General features: G+C 39.8%; 1 protein-coding gene across 1 annotated transcript in view; it reads left to right on the top strand.

Annotated features, from left to right (window-relative positions):
- The window catches only part of LOC141098612 (adhesion G protein-coupled receptor F5-like), a 152,520-nt gene extending 130,958 nt beyond the window's left edge, over positions 1-21,562 (top strand). The window contains exons 15-17 of the mRNA XM_073586577.1: positions 10,172-10,237; positions 12,420-12,483; positions 21,403-21,562. Coding sequence (XP_073442678.1) covers positions 10,172-10,237; positions 12,420-12,483; positions 21,403-21,476 — 204 coding nt within the window. The 3' untranslated portion in view covers positions 21,477-21,562. The remainder of the gene's footprint in view (positions 1-10,171; positions 10,238-12,419; positions 12,484-21,402) is intronic.
- Positions 21,563-23,056: the final 1,494 nt, after the last annotated feature.

The following is a 23,056-nucleotide window of genomic DNA, read 5'->3' as shown; positions in this document are numbered from 1 at the left end:
TGCATTCAATAGGTCCGTTTTTATTGGCCGCCTTTCTGACGACCACCGCAATTCACCACAGGGATTTCACACTTCTCTTGTACACAGACCCGGGTACCTTCACTTCTTTATTATTATCGTCGTGGCGTCCTTTGTGGTTTTTCTCACTGTGGCTGCCCTAGGCCCATCCACCACAGCGCTTTACCAATCCAAGTACGCCATCCGTTTGGCACCCCCAGACCGTCTTCATCTGCAGCTACTGTACTCTGGGCCACCCCCCGTGACCGCCTCCACTGTCAGTTCTCTCTGGAGCCTTTATACCGTCTCTATCTCTGCAGCAGAACCTCCTTTCAAGTGTGCTCCCCTCACTGACTGGACCTTCCAGAACGTTCCCTCAACCTTCTATACTCCCAGTCCTGGTAGCTCCGCCCACTATCACCTGACAGCTTCTTTGACTAATGGCAGTTATGCAGTCCCACTCTTACACTCTCCACTGCCCTCTAATGGTCAAACTATAATACGGCACCCTTTTTCTTTATCTCAGCGCTTTCACAACTACGCTGCGCCATCCCTCTGCCTCTCGCTACAGGCAGATCTGTCCGTCAGTTCAACCTCCCTACAGGTGCACTTAATTAATCTTTGCTTCCTGGTAGTGTGGTGCAATGTGGAGCACTCCGAATAGTCCAGAAAACAGGGATGGCACAGGTATTTGCAAATATTTACTTGTAAGAATACACATGCATATCCAGTTTATTCTTATGCAGCAAACAGAGTTACTATCCAGTGAGGTCCTTCATAGAAAAGGCACTGGTGCAGTTATTATTAGTGTGCATTTATATAGCGCCATTTGTTCCATGGCGCTTTACATGTGAAAAGGGGAAATATAGACAAGTATAATAAACATGTGAAAGACAAGGGACACACAAGTACATAAGGAGAGGGGACCCTGCCCACGAGGGCTCATTTGGTTCACTGATTCTTCTGCTTCTTTTATCTGCATGTAAACACAATCCTTGTCCACACAACCCTCTGCAGCTTGGTTCCTGATATATAGGAGCTATGGCCACTCTCCTACCTGCTCCCTCATATATAGGAGCTATGGCTGCTCTCCTACCTGCTCCCTCATATATAGGAGCTATGGCTGCTCTCCTACCTGCTCCCTCATATATAGGAGCTATAGCCGCTCTCCTACCTGCTCCCTGATATATAGGAGCTATGGCCGCTCTCCTACCTGCTCCCTCATATATAGGAGCTATAGCCGCTCTCCTACCTGCTCACTCATATATAGGAGCTATGGCTACTCTCCTACCTGCTCCCTCATATATAGCAGCTATGGCTACTCTCCTACCTGCTCCCTCATATATAGGAGCTATAGCCGCTCTCCTACCTGCTCCCTCATATATAGGAGCTATGGCTACTCTCCTACCTGCTCCCTCATATATAGGAGCTATGGCTACTCTCCTACCTGCTCCCTCATATATAGGAGCTATGGCCACTCTCCTACCTGCTCCCTCATATATAGGAGCTATGGCTACTCTCCTACCTGCTCCCTCATATATAGGAGCTATGGCCACTCTCCTACCTGCTCCCTCATATATAGCAGCTATGGCTACTCTCCTACCTGCTCCCTCATATATAGGAGCTATAGCCGCTCTCCTACCTGCTCCCTCATATATAGGAGCTATGGCTACTCTCCTACCTGCTCCCTCATATATAGGAGCTATGGCCACTCTCCTACCTGCTCCATCATATATAGTAGCTATGGCTGCTCTCCTACCTGCTCCCTCATATATAGGAGCTATGGCCACTCTCCTACCTGCTCCATCATATATAGGAGCTATGGCCACTCTCCTACCTGCTCCCTCATATATAGGAGCTATGGCCGCTCTCCTACATGCTCCCTCATATATAGGAGCTATGGCCGCTCTCCTACCTGCTCCCTCATATATAGGAGCTATGGTCGCTCTCCTACCTGCTCTCTCATATATAGGAGCTATGGCTGCTCTCCTACCTGCTCCCTCATATATAGGAGCTATGGCTGCTCTCCTACCTGCTCTCTCATATATAGGAGTTATGACCGCTCTCCTACCTGCTCCCTCATATATAGGAGCTATGGCCACTCTCCTACCTGCTCCCTCATATATAGGAGCTATGGCCGCTCTCCTACCTGCTCTCTCATATATAGGAGCTATGGCCGCTCTCCTACCTGCTCCCTCATATATAGGAGCTATGGCCGCTCTCCTACCTGCTCTCTCATATATAGGAGCTATGGCCGCTCTCCTACCTGCTCCCTCATATATAGGAGCTATGGCCGCTCTCCTACCTGCTCCCTCATATATAGGAGCTATGGCCGCTCTCCTACCTGCTCCCTCATATATAGGAGCTATGGCCGCTCTCCTACCTGCTCCCTCATATATAGGAGCTATGGCCGCTCTCCTACCTGCTCCCTCATATATAGGAGCTATGGCCGCTCTCCTACCTGCTCCCTCAGATATAGGAGCTATGGCCGCTCTCCTACCTGCTCCCTCATATATAGGAGCTATGGCCGCTCTCCTACCTGCTCCCTCATATATAGGAGCTATGGCCGCTCTCCTACCTGCTCCCTCATATATAGGGGCTATGGCCGCTCTCCTACCTGCTCCCTCATATATAGGAGCTATGGCCGCTCTCCTACCTGCTCCCTCATATATAGGAGCTATGGCCGCTCTCCTACCTGCTCCCTCATATATAGGAGCTATGGCCGCTCTCCTACCTGCTCCCTCATATATAGGAGCTATGGCCGCTCTCCTACCTGCTCCCTCATATATAGGAGCTATGGCCGCTCTCCTACCTGCTCCCTCATATATAGGAGCTATGGCCGCTCTCCTACCTGCTCCCTCATATATAGGAGCTATGGCCGCTCTCCTACCTGCTCCCTCAGATATAGGAGCTATGGCCGCTCTCCTACCTGCTCCCTCATATATAGGAGCTATGGCCGCTCTCCTACCTGCTCCCTCATATATAGGAGCTATGGCCGCACTCCTACCTGCTCCCTCATATATAGGAGCTATAGCCGCTCTCCTACCTGCTCCCTCATATATAGGAGCTATGGCCGCTCTCCTACCTGCTCCCTCATATATAGGAGCTATGGCCGCTCTCCTACCTGCTCCCTCATATATAGGAGCTATAGCCGCTCTCATACATGCTCCCTCATATATAGGAGCTATGGCTGCTCTCCTACCTGCTCCCTCATATATAGGAGCTATAGCCGCTCTCCTACCTGCTCCCTCATATATAGGAGCTATGGCCGCTCTCCTACCTGCTCCCTCATATATAGGAGCTATGGCCGCTCTCCTACCTGTTCCCTCATATATAGGAGCTATAGCCGCTCTCCTACCTGCTCCCTCATATATAGGAGCTATGGCCGCTCTCCTACCTGCTCCCTCATATATAGGAGCTATAGCCGCTCTCCTACCTGCTCCCTCATATATAGGAGCTATGGCCGCTCTCCTACCTGTTCCCTCATATATAGGAGCTATGGCCGCTCTCATACATGCTCCCTCATATATAGGAGCTATGGCTGCTCTCCTACCTGCTCCCTCATATATAGGAGCTATAGCCGCTCTCCTACCTGCTCCCTCATATATAAGAGCTATAGCCGCTCTCCTACCTGCTCCCTCATATATAGGAGCTATGGCCGCTCTCCTACCTGCTCCCTCATATATAGGAGCTATAGCCGCTCTCCTACCTGCTCCCTCATATATAGGAGCTATGGCTGCTTTCCTACCTGTTCCCTCATATACAGTGGGGAAAAAAAGTAGTTCTCCCACTTAAAAAGATGAGAGAGACCTGTAAGTGACATCATAGGTAGACCACAACTATGAGAGTCAAAATTAGAAAACAAATCCAGAAAATCACCTCGTCTGATTTGGCAAGATTTATTTTGCATATTATGGTGGAAAATAAGTATTCGGTCACCTAAAAACATGCAAGATTTCTGGCTCTCACAAACCTGTAACTTCTTCTTTAAGAGTCTCCTCTTTCCTCCACTCATTACCTGTAGTAATGGCAGCTGTTTGAGCTTGTTATCAGTATAAAAGACACCTGTCCACAACCTCAAACAGTCTGACTCCAAACCCCACTATGGTGAAGACCAAAGAGCTGTCGAAGGACACCAGAAACAAAATTGTAGCCCTGCACCAGGCTGGGAAGACTGAATCTGCAATAGGCAAGCAGCTTGGTGTGATGGCATCAACTGTTGGAGCAATAATAAGAAAATGGAAGACATACAAGACCACTGATAATCTTCCTCGATCTGGTGCTCCACGCAAAATTTCACCCCGTGGGGTCAAAATAGGAAGCTCCATCAGTATTACCCCCATCCCAGGCTATAAACATCTGCACCCAGCTGTCGGCTTTCCCTCTGCTGGTTGCAAAAATTGCATGGGAGCCAATGCCATTTTTTTCCCTAAATACATGTCCAGTAAGTTGCACACACACTGTACTAATTGTATTTGTCACTGACATCTGTATATCTACCTATTTTATTTGTATTTACTGTATATAATCCATCTCTTCTATCCTGTCGGCTCCTGCAGGGATTTTACAGAACCTGGCAGATGAATTACCGACTTTTCTTCTATCTATCTCTCTATGCAATATACTGTAAATACATATGTATATGTGTGTGTCACTGACTCACTGACATGTGACTCTGTGATTATACTGTACGCGGCAGATGACTTGCCGGCTATTTTTAATCTATCTATCTAATATATATATATATATGTGTGTATGTTTTGGAGAATATTTAGTTTTAAAACGTTGTGTAAAGGACAGAGAACTGCTACATGTAAAAGCTCATGTTAAAATCGGATTGCATATGCATGTCATGCGGATGTTCCTTTAAAAATCGCATGACACTCATCCGTTTTTTCGGTCCTGCTGAAATGGCACCGGAGGTGAGTACAAGGCCACATGCACACATTGAGTATTTGGTGATTTTTTTACCCCAGTATTTGTAAGCCAAAACCAGGAGTGGGTGATAAATGCAGAAGTGGTGCAAATGTTTCTATTAGGGCTCATACTCACTGGAGAGAAAATCAGTCGAGTGCAGTCTGATTAAAAATCGGATTGCACTCTGATCAATGTTAGTCAATGGGTGACATCTCACTTGCGATTTTTTTCCCATCCGAAATCGGACTGCGAAAAAAATCGCAGCATGCCACGATTTGCTGCGATTTTCAGGTGAAAATCGCCAATGCAAGTCAATGGGTGCATGTAAAAATCTGACAGCACTCGCACCATGCGAGTGTTGTCCCATTTATATGCACCGGTGTCCTTTGAAAAAAGACGGCAATTCATGTGCGGCTACTGTACAATCACACTGACAGCTCAGAATAGATAGTATAGATATATACACATAGAATACATAGATCTATACATGTCAGTGACACCAACACATGCATATGTTTTTATAATAGATAGATAGATAGTAGAAAAGCCGGTAATTCATATGCGGCTATGCAGTAAAATCACACTGACATGTTCTAATTCAAAAGATATAATACATGTATACACATAGAATAGGTGTATATACTGTATATATATATATATATATATATATATATATAATAGAGAGATACATAGTAGATTGGGTGATAATTCATTTGTCGGGTTTAGTAAAATCACACTGACAGCTCTCAAAACACTAGATATACCATATACACATAGAATACATATATATACTGTATATACACGTCACTGACACACACACACACATATATATATCTAATACATAATATATATACATTATATATGTAATATATATCATATATATGATATATATCTAAAATAAATATAAATACTGTATATATAATATATATACTGTATATATATATGCAATATATAAAGAATATATATACATATAAAAATATATGTAATATATTTCAAAGATATATGTAAATAATATATATATACACATAAAATAATATATATATTTTATATATAGTATATATAATATGTATATCCAATATATATATATATATATATATATATATGTATATATAAAATATATATGGAATAAATATACATAAGATATATATATATATATACATAAAATAATATATATATAATATATTGAAGACATAGCTATATATAGCTATATAGCTATATACACATATAATATATATCTAATATATTATATATATAATATATATTATATTTAATATATAAATATATTATATATATATATACAGTGTATATATACATATCATATATATAATATAGATATAATAAAAATATAATATATATCATATATATATATATATATATATGTTAGTGACAAATACAATTAGTCTAGAGTTGTTTCTAAATTGTGGACATGTATTTCATTAATAAATGATTTTTTCAAGGAACAAAATGGTGTGGGGTCCCCCTATAATTTAGAGACCGCAACACTATACTAATTGTATTTGTCAATTACATCTATCTCTATCTCTCTCTCTCTAGTAAAGGGTTAAAAAACACAAAGACATTAATTAAAAAGTCTTTTAATGAAATAAAGACACCAAGTTTTTGACCAATTTTTATTACTGCGCTATTCCAAAGTGAAACCATGATCTGCAAAAAAAATAACATAACAAAATCAACAATATCCTTACCTCTCCGCCGTTCAGTCATGTCCCACGCTGTAATTCTTCACAAGGGGTTAAATAGTTTACAATGAGGACCGATGCTAATGTAACCAGCCCCACTGTAAACTACTTCAGAATGACTTAGTTCAGCTCTGCGCAACCTCCCTGGCTGCCCGGAGATGAACTAATAAGCATGGGAAAGTTTCTGACTTTTTTCCCACGCTCATCAGTTCACCTCAGGTCAGCCGGGGACTATATGTAAACCATGTGTCATTTCATGTCGGGTTTTGCAATTATTTTACAAAAGCCGACAAATGAATTACCGGCAATTCTCAGCAAAAAATCTTAGGCACTAATTGATGCAATAATTTTTATTCATATTCTCAATATGGTGTACGCTTGGCGTAAGCAAAAAATCAACGTTTCAGCCATGCAAGGCCTTGATCACGATTTATAGACAATTAATGTTCGAAGAGAAAAATCCTCAGTTCAAGTTTAATATACCTCTTATAGTGAAAGCGAAAGTGATGAGAAACTATGTCTCAGGGAAATGTGTGCCGCCAGCTCATCAAGCACAGATTTCCAGTGGTCTAATGTCCATTCCTTGTGTTCTTTAGCCCAAACACGTCTCTTCTGCTTGTTGCCTGTCCTTAGCAGTGGTTTCCTAGCAGCTCTTTTACCATCAAGGCCTGCTGCACAAAGTCTCCTCTTAACAGTTGTTGTAGAGATGTGTCTGCTGCTAGAACTCTGTGTGGCATTGACCTAGTCTCTAATCTGAGCTGCTGTTAACCTGTGATTTCTGAGGCTGGTGACTCGGATGAACTTATCCTCCGCAGCGGAGGTGACTCTTGGTCTTCCTTTCCTGGGGCAGTCCTCATGTGAGCCAGTTTCTTTGTAGCGCTTGATGGTTTTTGCCACTGCACTTGGGGACACTTTCAAAGTTATCCCAATTTTTCGGACTGACTGACTTTCATTTCTTAAAGTAATGATGGCCACTCGTTTTTCTTAGCTGCTTTTTTCTTGCCATAATACAAATTCTAACAGTCTATTCAGTAGGACTATCAGCTGTGTATCCACCAGACTTCTGCACAACACAACTGCTGGTCCCAACCCCATTTATAAGGCAAGAAATCCCACTTATTAAACCTGGCAGGGCACACCTGTGAAGTGAAAACCACTTCCGGTGACTACCTCTTGAAGCTTATCAAGAGAATGCCAAGAGTGTGCAAAGTAGTAATCAAAGCAAAAGGTGGCTACTTTGAAGAACCTAGAATATACAGTAAGACATATTTTCAGTTGTTTCACACTTTTTTGTTAACTATATAATTCCACATCCTCCAGAGTGAATCTACAATTTTCATAGTCATGAAAATAAAGAAAACTCTTTGAATGAGAAGGTGTGTCTAAACTTTTGGTCTGTACTGTGTATATATATACATATATATGTGTGTGTTTTGAAGAATTTTTTTCTTTTTTTAAACGATGTGTACAGTGTTGGTTTACTATACTATTTTAACATGAGTTTTTACATGGAGAGAACTGATCTATGTAAAACCTTATGTTAAAATCGCATTGCACACGGATTGCATACGCATGTCATACAGATGTCATATGGAAAAATCGCACGGAAATCGCATGACACTCGCATAGCCGTTTTTTTGGTCCTGAAATCGGACCTTTTTTTAAGCGCAAATGGGGATGAGCCCTTATACTTTTCCACTGACCGTTGCACTCCTGGTTTTGGTTTACAAATACTGGGGTTAAAAACTCACCAAATACTCAATGTGTGCACATGGCCTTATACACTGTGTGCAGAATTATTAGGCAAGTTGTATTTGAAAGGATTCTTTCTATTATTGAACAACTATGTTCTCAATCAACCCAAAAGACTCATAAATATCAAAGCTTAATATTTTTGGAAGTTGGAGTGGGTTTTTTTTTTTAGATTTGGCTATCTTAGGAGGATATCTGTTTTTCAGGTAACTATTACTGTGCAGAATTATTAGGCAACTTAATAAAAACTAAATATATACCCATCTCACTTGTTTATTTTCACCAGGTAAACCAATAGAGCAACACAAAATTTAGAAATAAAGATTTCTGACATTCAAAAAACAAAAAAAAAATCACTGACCAATATAGCCACCTTTCTTTACGATGACACTCAAAAGCCTTCCATCCATGGATTCTGTCAGTTGCTTGATCTGTTTACGATCAACATTGCGTGCCGCAGCCACCACAGCCTCCCAGACACTGTTCCGAGAGGTGTACTGTTTTCCCTCCCTGTAGATCTCACATTTTATGAGGGACCACTGGTTCTCTATGGGGTTCAGATCAGGTGAACAAGGGGGCCATGTCATTATTTTTCCTTCTTGTAGACCTTTACTGGCCAGTCACGCTGTGGAGTATTTGGATGCATGTGGAGGAGCATTGTCCTGCATGAAAATCACGCTTTTCTTGAACGATGCCGACTTCTTCCTGTACCACTGCTTGAAGAAGGTGTCTTCCAGAAACTGGCAGTAGGTCTGGGAGTTGAGCTTCACTCCATCCTCAACCCGAAAAGGTCCCACAAGTTCATCTTTGATGATACCAGCCCATACCAGTACCCCACCTCCACCTTGCTGGCGTCTGAGTCAGAGTGGAGCTCTCTGCCCTTTACTCATCCAGCCTCGGGTCCATCCATCTGCCCCATCAAGAGTCGCTCTCATTTCATCAGTCCATAAAACCTTAGAAAAATCAGTCTTAAGATATTTCTTGGCCCAGTCTTGACGTTTTATTTTATGGTTCTTGTTCAAAGGTGGTCGTTTTCCAGCCTTCCTTATCTTTGCCATGTCCCTGAGTATGGCACATCTTGTGCTTTTTGTTACTCCAGTAACGTTGCAGCTCTGAAATATGGCAAAACTGGTGGCAAATGGCATCTTGGCCGCTTCACACTTGATTTTCCTCAATTCATGGGCAGTTATTTTGCACCTTTTTTTATCAACACGCTTCTTGCGACCCCGTTGGCTATTTGCCATGAAACGCTTGATTGTTCGGTGATCACGCTTCAAAAGTTTGGCAATTTCAAGACAGCTGCATCCCTCTGCAAGATATCTCACAATTTTTGACTTTTCAGAGTCCGTCAAATCTTTCTTCAGACCCATTTTGCCAAAGGAAAGGAAGTTGCCTAATAATTAAGCACACCTTATATAGAGGGTGTTGATGTCATTAGACCACACCCCTCCTCATTACAGAGATGCAAATCACCTGATTTACATAATTGGCAGTTGGCTTTCAAGCCTATACAGATTTGAGTAGGACAACATGTATAAAAAGGATGATGTGATCAAAATACTCATTTGCCTAATAATTCTGCACACAGTGTACTCACCTCCGGTGCCATTTCAGCAGACTTGAGCTGGAACAGTGTTGGCACCGGTGGTGAGCATAGGTGTTATTATTTTAAATTGGGGGCGGGACATAGGGATTAAATAGTGATCATATGTCTCCCGCTCTTTGGGACATGTATACAAATTTGTGATTGCAAAAATGTTGTAGCGTCCAAGAACCCAATAATATTCATGTTTCATTATGTCTAGGTAAGAAAAGCAGTGAGAAGCAGCATTTCCGCATCCTACTGGAGCACGCTGCGTTCTAAAGTACAGGTGAGCCAATACTACCATAAAGACGGAATTGATAAGGGGGGTTTTCCATTACCCCATCAGTATGAGATGAGTAATCAATTCTTAAGTCCGGGCAATCTCTTTAAATGGAAGGCTGTAAAAGAAGTTGGCTTGTAAAGACCAGACCAATGAACGGGGTCCTATTAAAGAGTATGGACGTCATATTGCAGTGGGGGGGAAACTGAGCTGCTCAGGACCACCCGCTGTATGCCAGAGGACAAGGCATGAGACATAACCCTTTAAGTCCATAGCTACAATACTATCACATCAGAAAACTAAATGTGAAAACTGTAGCGACGCGGCTACTGAAAGGGGATCCATCACCGCCCCGAACATATCTGTTTCAGTAAATACTTGTATTTCCCATTAAGGGTAGGTTCACACTAGGCGTTTTTTTCATAGTTTTTTCTGCAGTAAAGCCTGATCTCTTGGCAGGAAAGAAGCTGCAGAAAAAAGCATGTTTCTCTTGTGTTTTTTTGCGGCGTTTTTGGCATGCTAGATTTGTTTCCTTTTGCATGCTGATAACGTTTAGCATTGAAAAAACATTTTCTATTCCATAGAATCTGGTTTTGGTCGAAAAGACACAGAAAAACCCCATACCTGCGTTTTTTATGTGTTTTTTCAGCGTTTTTTCACTACCCTTTCAAGTCAATGGGTGAAAAGCGCTGAAAGAAGTGACATGCTTGAGGTAAAGAAAACATGCAAAGCACAAAATACTGATGACAACAAATATAAGCCGGGTGCATGAGATTTCTGAAATGTCATGGGCTTTGCTGGTTCTGTAAAACACAGCTGAAAATTTGCATTAAAAAACGCATTAAAAAACTACTGAAAAAACGCCCAATGTGAACTTAGCCTAAATAAAAATAATTAATTCCCATTAAATAAATAAAATCCTATTTTTGGGTTGTGATGTGCCATACCTCTGCCACCTCCTCTTTTAGATATTTCGAGAAAATTTGACAACTGGGAGTTACCATCCCCTTTCTCAAAGAGGCGAGTCTGAATCTATCAGCACTGATTAGTCAGGCCGGGGTGACAGTGTTCAGAGACACATCCCTTACTAGGAACACCCATTTGTCAATTTATTCACAAATAAGTTTCCAGGAACTATAACGGAGGAATGGCACAGTGGAGAAAGGATGATCCACAATTGATAAATCATAGGAAATACCAGTATATACTAAAACAGACATATATAGAGGGCTGACGAGATCTCTCTAAAGGGGTTTCCTGAAATAAATAAGCCTTTTTCAAAAGAAAATTACTTAAAAACTCAGCTGATCTTTGTGGTTATGTCCGCTGAGGTTCCTTTCGACCAGCTGATAGCGCCATAGAGAAATATGGGCAGTCATGGATTTATGTAGTAAATATAAGTTAACACTGTTCCTATAACTTCCTGATTGCTGGGTGCTAGGACCCCCAGTGTTCCTGAAAGAGGGGGCTCTGGAACTCGGGAAGCAGGCTCTGCCAAGCCCCATCTTGTTTGTAGCGAAGGTATGGATATTTGATCTCCTCTCCATTTATTAGCCTTGGGACTGCTGGAGAAAACCTAGCCCCATTCTCAGGGTTGTTTGAGGTGCCAGTGTTTGAACCCCAATGATCAAAAAGATACCCCCTTATCCATTAGATGGAGGAAACTAACAATCTTGGCAAGAACCGTATAAGCGCCATGTTAAGTCCTCAGTGCAGAAGCTGCTCCTTCCAGGGTCTTCTGCCCCTTCCAGGATCTTCTGCCCCTTCCAGGGTCTTCTGCCCCTTCCAGGATCTTCTGCCCCTTCCAGGATCTTCTGCTCTTTCCAGGATCTTCTGCCCCTTCCAGGGTCTTCTGCCCCTTCCAGGATCTTCTTCCCCTTCCAGGATCTTCTGCTCTTTCCAGGATCTTCTGCTCCTTCCAGGATCTTCTGCCCCTTCCAGGATCTTCTGCTCTTTCCAGGGTCTTCTGCTCCTTCCAGGATCTTCTGCTCTTTCCAGGGTCTTCTGCTCCTTCCAGGATCTTCTGCCCCTTCCAGGATCTTCTGCCCCTTCCAGGATCTTCTGCTCTTTCCAGGATCTTCTGCTCCTTCCAGGATCTTCTGCCCATATGGCTTAATAGAACATATGGGCAGGCAAATCATACCCCATAACAACTGGACATATATTGACTTTTTTTTTTGTTGTATAGACGTCATCCTCGAATTCAACTGCATTTTCAAAACCAAACAGGAGGCGCATCTTCAGCAAAAAAGGTTAGTAACAAAAATGAATCAGATGTCATATCCACAAGGACGCCATTGGGAGGCATGTCTGTTTGTGGCATAAACTACAGGTCCTCGGTTTTTCAAATTTCCCTAAACCCCTGCCGTGTTATCTACTGTTTATACAATACATCTAAATAAATTCAAATCTCAGCCCTTATTGCAATCAGCAGGATGGAGACGGAGCCATTTTTAGCTTTTTGGATTACATTTTTTTCTTTTCACTTTCAAGAATTATGCCTTTTTTTAAAAAAACTTTCATGGAGATTTGAGGGCTTGTTTTTTTTTGCACAGCGAGTTTTCAATGATGTCATTCATTCTTACCATATAATGCACTGGAAAAACGGGGGGAAAAATGTAAAGTGCGATGGAATTCCATCGTTGTGTTAGGTTATGTTTCTCCATGTTCACTGTGTAGTAAAATCGACCTGGTAACTTTGTTCTAAGGGCTAAAACAATAAATGGTTTATTTAGCTTGCTTAAAATTTTTTTTAAAAAGTTGATATTCAGTTGTCATATACTTAGAGTATAACTTTTATATTCTTCAATTGAGATTCACCAGAGCATGACTAGAGTATGATGGGCCCCAATGCAAGATTTGGACTGGACCGTCCCCATCATTAATATATATGTTATTATTTATTATAGCGCCATTTATTCCATGGCGCTTTACATTATGTATGTATATACTGCTCAAAACAAAGGGGAAACTTGAACAACACAATGTAACTCCAAGTCAATCACACTTCTGTGAAATCAACTTATCCAGTTATGAAGCAAGACTGATTTCGAATCAGTTTCTACTGCTGTTGTGCAAATAGAACAGACAACAGGTAGTAATGATCAGCAATTAGCAGGAGAACTCCTATAAAAGGAGTGGTTCTGCAGGGGGTGACCACAGACCATTTCTCTGTTCTCATAATTTTTGGCTGTTGTTTCGGTCACTTTAGCATTTTGTCATTGCTTTCACCCCTAGAGGTTTTGTACAGTAGCATGAGGCGGTGTCTACAGCCCACAGAAGTTGCTCCGGTAGTGCAGTTTTCCAGGATGGCACATCAATGCAAGCTGTGGCAAGAAGGGTAGCTGTGTCTGTCAGCACAGTGTCCAGAGCATTGAGCAGATACCAGGAGACAGGCCAGTACACCAGGAAACATGGAGGGGCCCATAGGAGCGCAACAACCCAGCAGAAGACCGCTACCTCCTACTTTGTGCAAGGAGGAACAGGAGAAGCAGTGCCAGACTCCATGAGGGTGGTATGAGGGACCGATGTACACAAGTGGTTGTTGTGCTTACAACACAACACCGTGCAGTGCAATTGGCATTTGCCAGAGAACACTAAAATTGGAAGATTCGACATTGGTGTCCTGTGCTATTCACTGTTGAGACCAGGTTCACACTGAGGACACGTGACAGACATGACAGACTGGAGACGCCGTGGAGAGCGATCTGCTATCTACAACATACTCCAGCATGACCAGTTTGGTAGTGGGTCAGTAATGGTGTGGGGGGGCATTTCTTGGGAAGGCTGCACACCCCTCCATGTGCTAGCCGGAGGTATCTTTACTGCCATTAGGTACCAGGATGAGATCCTCAGACCCATTGTGAGATCATATGCGGGTGCACTGGGTCCTGGGTTCCTCCTGATGCATGACAGTGCTAGACCTCATGTGGCTGAAGTGTGTCAGAAGTTCCTGCAAGATCAAGGCATTGATGCTATGGACCTGAAACCAATCAAGCTCATTTGGGACATTAAGTCTTGTTCTATCCACTAACGCCACGTTGCACCACAGACTGTCCAGTAGTTGACTAATGCTTTAATCCAGGTCTGGGAGGAGATCCCTCAGGAGAACATCCACCGCCTCATCAGCAGCACGCCCCGACATTATAGGGAGGTCATACAGGCACATGCACCCCTATGTCATCTACCGACTTCTGATTGGCCGTCAGCGTGTAGTGCTGCACATGAACAAAAAGGGTCTGTGTGCTGCAGTACACTCCAGCTGAATGTGCGTCCGACGACACACAGCCAGCTGAAGTATTTGCTGGCGTTGGCGGGTCCCTCGCCCTCCGGGTCCAGTTGGGCTGGTGACCACTTCGACCGCGGTAGTTATGCCCATGACCAGAGCTTGATTTTTATCGGATGAGCTGTACTTTTTATTGCCACTTTGGGGTCTATATTAGTTTTTGATCTATTTTTATTCCATTTTTTGTGAGGAGGTGAAGTAACAAAATAGAAAACATTCTGTTATTTTGATTATTTTTCTGCTTCATCTTTATCCGTATGGGACAAATATTTTAATATCTTATTGGTACTGACAATTCCTCAGCAGCGATCCCAAATATGCTAGTTCTTTGTTTTTTAGATTTTAATATTTCCATTGGAAAAAAGGGCAGAGATTTATAGTATTTATCATTGATTTTCAATAATCGATTCTACCTAACGTAAAGTATTAGTGAGGAGAAGCTGTAATACTTATACATTAGTAAGAAGGAGGACCTGTAATACTTATATATTAGTAAGGAGGAGGACCTGTAATACTTATATATTAGTAAGGAGGAGGACCTGTAATACTTATATATTAGTAAGGAGGAGGACCTGTAATACTTGTATATTAGTAAGGAGGAGGACCTGTAATACTTATATATTAGTAAGGAGGAGGACCTGTAATGCTCATATATTAGTAAGGAGGAGGACCTGTAATACTTATATATTAGTAAGGAGGAGGACCTGTAATACTTATATATTAGTAAGGAGGAGGACCTGTAATGCTCATATATTAGTAAGGAGGAGGACCTGTAATACTTATATATTAGTAAGGAGGAGGACCTGTAATACTTATATATTGGTAAGGAGGATGACCTGTAATACTTATATATTAGTAAGAAGGAGGACCTGTAATACTTATACATTAGTAAGGAGGAGAAGCTGTAATACTTATACATTAGTAAGGAGGAGGACCTGTAATACTTATATATTGGTAAGGAGGATGACCTGTAATACTCATATATTAGTAAGAAGGAGGACCTGTAATACTTATATATTAGTAAGGAGGAGGACCTGTAATACTCATATATTAGTAAGGAGGAGGACCTGTAATACTTATATATTAGTAAGGAGGAGGACCTGTAATACTTATATATTAGTAAGGAGGAGGACCTGTAATACTTATATATTAGTAAGGAGGAGGACCTGTAATACTTATATATTAGTAAGGAGGAGGACCTGTAATACTTATATATTGGTAAGGAGGAGGACCTGTAATACTCATATATTGGTAAGAAGGAGAACCTGTAATACTCATATATTAGTAAGGAGGAGGACCTGTAATACTCATATATTAGTAAGGAGGAGGACCTGTAATACTTATATATTAGTAAGGAGGAGGACCTGTAATACTCATATATTAGTAAGGAGGAGGACCTGTAATACTTATATATTAGTAAGGAGGAGGACCTGTAATACTTATATATTAGTAAGGAGGAGGACCTGTAATACTCATATATTAGTAAGAAGGAGAACCTGTAATACTCGTATATTAGTAAGGAGGAGGACCTGTAATACTCATATATTAGTAAGGAGGAGGACCTGTAATACTCATATATTAGTAAGGAGGAGGACCTGTAATACTTATATATTAGTAAGGAGGAGGACCTGTAATACTCATATATTAGTAAGGAGGAGGACCTGTAATACTTACATATATTATTAAGGAGGAGTACCTGTAATACTTATATATTAGTGAGGAGGACCTGTAATACTTATATATTAGTAAGGAGGAGGACCTGTAATACTTATATATTAGTAAGGAGGAGGACCTGTAATACTCATATATTAGTAAGAAGGAGAACCTGTAATACTCATATATTAGTAAGGAGGAGGACCTGTAATACTCATATATTAGTAAGGAGGAGGACCTGTAATACTCATATATTAGTAAGGAGGAGGACCTGTAATACTTATATATTAGTAAGGAGGAGGACCTGTAATACTCATATATTAGTAAGGAGGAGGACCTGTAATACTTACATATATTAGTAAGGAGGAGTACCTGTAATACTTATATATTAGTGAGGAGGACCTGTAATACTTATATATTAGTAAGGAGGAGGAACTGTAATACTTATATATTAATAAGGAGGAGGACCTGTAATACTTATATATTAGTAAGGAGGAGTACCTGTAATACTTATATATTAGTAAGGAGGAGAACCTGTAATACTTATATATTAGTAAGGAGGAGAAGCTGTAATGCTTATATATTGGTAAGGAGGAGAACCTGTAATACTTATATATTAGTAAGGAGGAGGACCTGTAATACTTATATATTAGTAAGGAGGAGGACCTGTAATACTTATATATTAGTAAGGAGGAGAAGCTGTAATGCTTATATATTAGTAAGGAGGAGGACCTGTAATACTTATATATTAGTAAGGAGGAGGACCTGTAATACTTATATATTAGTAAGGAGGAGGACCTGGAATACTCATATATTAGTAAGAAGGAGTACCTGTAATACTCATATATTAGTAAGGAGGAGGACCTGTAATACTCATATATTAGTAAGGAGGAGGACCTGTAATACTTATATATTAGTAAGGAGGAGGAGGACCTGTAATACTTATATATTAGTAAGGAGGAGGACCTGTAATACTCATATACTGTATTAGTAAGAAGGAGAACCTGTAATACTCATATATTAGTAAGGAGGAGGACCTGTAATACTCATATATTAGTAAGGAGGAGGACCTGTAATACTTATATATTAGTGAGGAGGACCTGTAATACTTATATATTAGTAAGGAGGAGGACCTGTAATACTTATATATTAATAAGGAGGAGGACCTGTAATACTTATATATTAGTAAGGAGGAGGACCTGTAATACTTATATATTAGTAAGAAGGAGAAGCTGTAATGCTTATATATTGGTAAGGAGGAGAACCTGTAATACTTATATATTAGTAAGGAGGAGGACCTGTAATACTTATATATTAGTAAAGAGGAGGACCTGTAATACTTATATATTAGTAAGGAGGAGCACCTGTAATACTCATATATTAGTAAGGAGGAGGACCTGTAATACTCATATATTAGTAAGGAGGAGGACCTGTAATACTTATATATTAATAAGGAGGAGGACCTGTAATACTCATATATTAGTAAGGAGGAGGACCTGTAATACTTATATATTAGTAAGGAGGAGGACCTGTAATACTCATATATTAGTAAGGAGGAGTACCTGTAATACTTATATATTAGTAAGGAGGAGAACCTGTAATACTTATATATTAGTAAGGAGGAGAAGCTGTAATGCTTATATATTGGTAAGGAGGAGAACCTGTAATACTTATATATTAGTAAGGAGGAGGACCTGTAATACTTATATATTAGTAAGGAGGAGGACCTGTAATACTTATATATTAGTAAGGAGGAGGACCTGTAATACTTATATATTAGTAAGGAGGAGGACCTGTAATACTCATATATTAGTAAGAAGGAGAACCTGTAATACTCATATATTAGTAAGGAGGAGGACCTGTAATACTCATATATTAGTAAGGAGGAGGACCTGTAATACTTATATATTAGTAAGGAGGAGGACCTGTAATACTTATATATTAGTAAGGAGGAGGACCTGTAATACTCATATACTGTATTAGTAAGAAGGAGAACCTGTAATACTCATATATTAGTAAGGAGGAGGACCTGTAATACTCATATATTAGTAAGGAGGAGGACCTGTAATACTCATATATTAGTAAGGAGGAGGACCTGTAATACTTATATATTAGTAAGGAGGAGGACCTGTAATACTCATATATTAGTAAGGAGGAGGACCTGTAATACTTATATATATTAGTAAGGAGGAGTACCTGTAATACTTATATATTAGTGAGGAGGACCTGTAATACTTATATATTAGTAAGGAGGAGGACCTGTAATGCTTATATATTAATAAGGAGGAGGACCTGTAATACTTATATATTAGTAAGGAGGAGGACCTGTAATACTTATATATTAGTAAGGAGGAGCACCTGTAATACTCATATATTAGTAAGGAGGAGGACCTGTAATACTCATATATTAGTAAGGAGGAGGACCTGTAATACTCATATATTAGTAAGGAGGAGGACCTGTAATACTTATATATATTAGTAAGGAGGAGTACCTGTAATACTTATATATTAGTAAGGAGGAGGACCTGTAATGCTTATATATTAATAAGGAGGAGGACCTGTAATACTTATATATTAGTAAGGAGGAGGACCTGTAATACTTATATATTAGTAAGAAGGAGAAGCTGTAATGCTTATATATTGGTAAGGAGGAGAACCTGTAATACTTATATATTAGTAAGGAGGAGGACCTGTAATACTTATATATTAGTAAGGAGGAGGACCTGTAATACTTATATATTAGTAAGGAGGAGCACCTGTAATACTCATATATTAGTAAGGAGGAGGACCTGTAATACTCATATATTAGTAAGGAGGAGGACCTGTAATACTTATATATATTAGTAAGGAGGAGTACCTGTAATACTTATATATTAGTGAGGAGGACCTGTAATACTTATATATTAGTAAGGAGGAGGACCTGTAATACTTATATATTAGTAAGGAGGAGCACCTGTAATACTCATATATTAGTAAGGAGGAGGACCTGTAATACTTATATATTAGTAAGAAGGAGAAGCTGTAATGCTTATATATTGGTAAGGAGGAGAACCTGTAATACTTATATATTAGTAAGGAGGAGGACCTGTAATACTTATATATTAGTAAGGAGGAGGACCTGTAATACTCATATATTAGTAAGGAGGAGCACCTGTAATACTCATATATTAGTAAGGAGGAGGACCTGTAATACTCATATATTAGTAAGGAGGAGGACCTGTAATACTTATATATTAATAAGGAGGAGAACCTGTAATACTTATATATTAGTAAGGAGGAGGACCTGTAATACTTATATATTAGTAAGGAGGAGTACCTGTAATACTTATATATTAGTAAGGAGGAGTACCTGTAATACTTATATATTAGTAAGGAGGAGAACCTGTAATACTTATATATTAGTAAGGAGGAGAAGCTGTAATGCTTATATATTGGTAAGGAGGAGAACCTGTAATACTTATATATTAGTAAGGAGGAGGACCTGTAATACTTATATATTAGTAAGGAGGAGGACCTGTAATACTTATATATTAGTAAGGAAGAGAAGCTGTAATGCTTATATATTAGTAAGGAGGAGGACCTTTAATACTTATATATTAGTAAGGAGGAGGACCTGTAATACTTATATATTAGTAAAGAGGAGGACCTGTAATACTCATATATTAGTAAGAATGAGAACCTGTAATACTCATATATTAGTAAGGAGGAGGACCTGTAATACTCATATATTAGTAAGGAGGAGGACCTGTAATACTTATATATTAGTAAGGAGGAGGACCTGTAATACTTATATATTAGTAAGGAGGAGGACCTGTAATACTCATATACTGTATTAGTAAGAAGGAGAACCTGTAATACTCATATATTAGTAAGGAGGAGGACCTGTAATACTCATATATTAGTAAGGAGGAGGACCTGTAATACTCATATATTAGTAAGGAGGAGGACCTGTAATACTTATATATTAGTAAGGAGGAGGACCTGTAATACTCATATATTAGTAAGGAGGAGGACCTGTAATACTTATATATATTAGTAAGGAGGAGTACCTGTAATACTTATATATTAGTGAGGAGGACTTTTAATACTTATATATTAGTAAGGAGGAGGACCTGTAATACTTATATATTAGTAAGAAGGAGAAGCTGTAATGCTTATATATTAATAAGGAGGAGGACCTGTAATACTTATATATTAGTAAGGAGGAGGACCTGTAATACTTATATATATTAGTAAGGAGGAGGACCTGTAATACTTATATATTAGTGAGGAGGAGGACCTGTAATACTTATATATTAGTAAGGAGGAGGACCTGTAATACTTCTATATTAGTAAGGAGGAGGACCTGTAATACTCATATATTAGTAAGGAAGAGGACCTGTAATACTTATATATTAGTAAGGAGGAGGACCTGTAATACTTATATATTAGTAAGGAGGAGGACCTGTAATACTTATATATTAGTAAGGAGGAGGACCTGTAATACTTATATATTAGTAAGGAGGAGGACCTGTAATACTCATATATTAGTAAGGAGGAGGACCTGTAATACTCATATATTAGTAAGGAGGAGAAGCTGTAATGCTTCTAAATGTATGGTATGTACCACAAGTGATAAGTGTATCATGTGGGTGGGTGGATGGATAGATAGATAGAGATTACAAATACAGTAGATTTTTAGATAGAAGCTGTGGTTGCTCTGTCCTAAATTTAAATGTTGAAATAAACCGAATATTTGTTGAATGTTATTGAAAAAGATAATTTCACATGACAGATTTAAAGGGAAAGCATTAGATTTAAAGGGAAGGACATAAAGTATTTGTTTTTATTTTTACACATATTCAATTTAACAAATAAAAAAAATATATATATATCTGGAAAAACCCGTCTAACGTCAGGTAACAGCACCCAGAAAGCCATCACTGCTGCCGCACCTCACCCCGCTCTGCCTGAGGCATGATCTCCATCCCACACTTATCTCAGTTTTACCTTACCCAGAAAATACACCTGTCACAGTTCAAGAATTTCCGCTGTCGCCCCCTGATCGCTCACTCTCTGTAACTGTCAGAAATTTATGTTGTGATTATTTATGACCTTATTATAGAAATCAAAAGTCAATGCTAATGTATGAGCCGCATAAATTACGTTATCAGCAATGATTTTGCTTTTTTTTTTTGTTGTGTTTTTATGACCTTTTTGTCTTTAACGGTTTATTTTTTTTTTCCTTTTACAGGAGGCTATGATTTATACTCGGCGCAGTCCTCATCCAATGACGCTTCAACAAACTCGTATTCTATGCTTTCTTAGGACACATGGACCCCGATTCATTATTTGGGGGGGTTTTAAGTAATTTTTTTTTACCTTGTCTTTCGTTTTGCACTGTCAGATTTTGCACCAAGTTAATTATAATGCGAGGACAATGTTCGATGAATTGGCGCAAACTCAAAGACGTTTATTTTTTTCTGCTTCTTTGCACTTTTTTTAATGAAAACAAATCTTTCAGCAAGCTTTAAAATGTCAGAGTTTAGTCTGCGCAAAACAAATTAGACAGATTTTATACTCCACTAGAGTACTAGATTAGAATTACGCAAAAAAAAGTTGCGATGTTTCAAAAAGTCGCAAACTGTGCATTAGTCTTAATGCTGAAACATAACAAAGAAACATACAATACCAGGTAAAGTTATTAAAAAAAGTTGTAAATTCAAAAAATGCCTAACTAAAAAAAGTCATTATTAAAATTATTTTTACTCAGAAATAAGGCAGAAAAACAATGACAAATCGGTCCCATGATGTCTTATTTTTATAAATTGCAGCTGTTAACGGGAACCTGTCAGCAGATTGGGAAAAATACTGACAGGCTCCAAAATAACAATTAACTATGTTTTGCTATAAAAAATAAAAAGCTGGGCTTTGCATGTCCACTCTTTGCCGCCAGAGATGAACAATAAATGTTGATCTGCCTGCAACTACCACTAGGGGGAGCTCAGGAGCTTACTGCATACTGTGCTATCATGGAATTCAATGTGTAAACAGTATACAGGAAAAGACTAACCTACACTAGGGGTGACCAAGGACATAGCAAATTTTATCATTTGAATTTGTGTCTTTGGATGGAAAAAATATGAATATATAAAAATGTTCGACCTACGAATAACATGGCGTTTAAAGGTGGAAGATCACTTTAAACGAGAAGCAAAACATGGCAAGAATCTATACAAGCGATTCAGGGTAAGACACTAGACTGGAAACTTCCTTTGGTAAAAGGTTTAGTTGCAATGCTAGTGTAATAATACGGCCAGGGGTTAGACTCACCAGCACATCCAATACACCTTTACGACACTTGATACGGTACCAGCAATACATTTTCTTCAGCTTTCCCTAGCTTCTTCAGCTACACAAGAATGGACCACAAAGTAACAGCGGGACGAGGAGCCTGATGAAAATGGTACTTCAACCTATCTCCCTGGAACTGACTTCAGACCAGACACGGAAATAATCATCTACTAGGTCGTCCACCCCCTTTTGGTTATCCTGCCCATGCACTCGCTGGTGGCCCACTCAACTACTTCTTCTGCACCCAGGCTTCTGCTGACACTTCATTAGTAACTTCTTCACTGACCTCTTCTCTACGTTGCTGAAGATACCATACTTCACTTCTTTGCTCTGATAATTCTCCCACATCTACTCTGGATGGCTAGGTATTCTACTTCACACTTTGTGTGGCAGCTACACAGCTCAGGAACAGGACATCTGAGCAGCACCAGGGGTCTACCTCCGACTGACTAATCTCCTGCAGCTCAGGCCCCAAGGCCACCTGAGCACACAGGGGTCTACCCCCGACTGACTATAACCAGGAAATCTTTCCAACTAATTCCCGGCTACCACTC

Source organism: Dendrobates tinctorius, unplaced genomic scaffold, assembly GCF_039654945.1.
Source record: "Dendrobates tinctorius isolate UK_male_01 unplaced genomic scaffold, ASM3965494v1 ptg000093l, whole genome shotgun sequence".
Lineage (NCBI taxonomy): Eukaryota > Metazoa > Chordata > Amphibia > Anura > Dendrobatidae > Dendrobates > Dendrobates tinctorius.
This window is presented reverse-complemented; position numbering and strand designations above follow the sequence as displayed.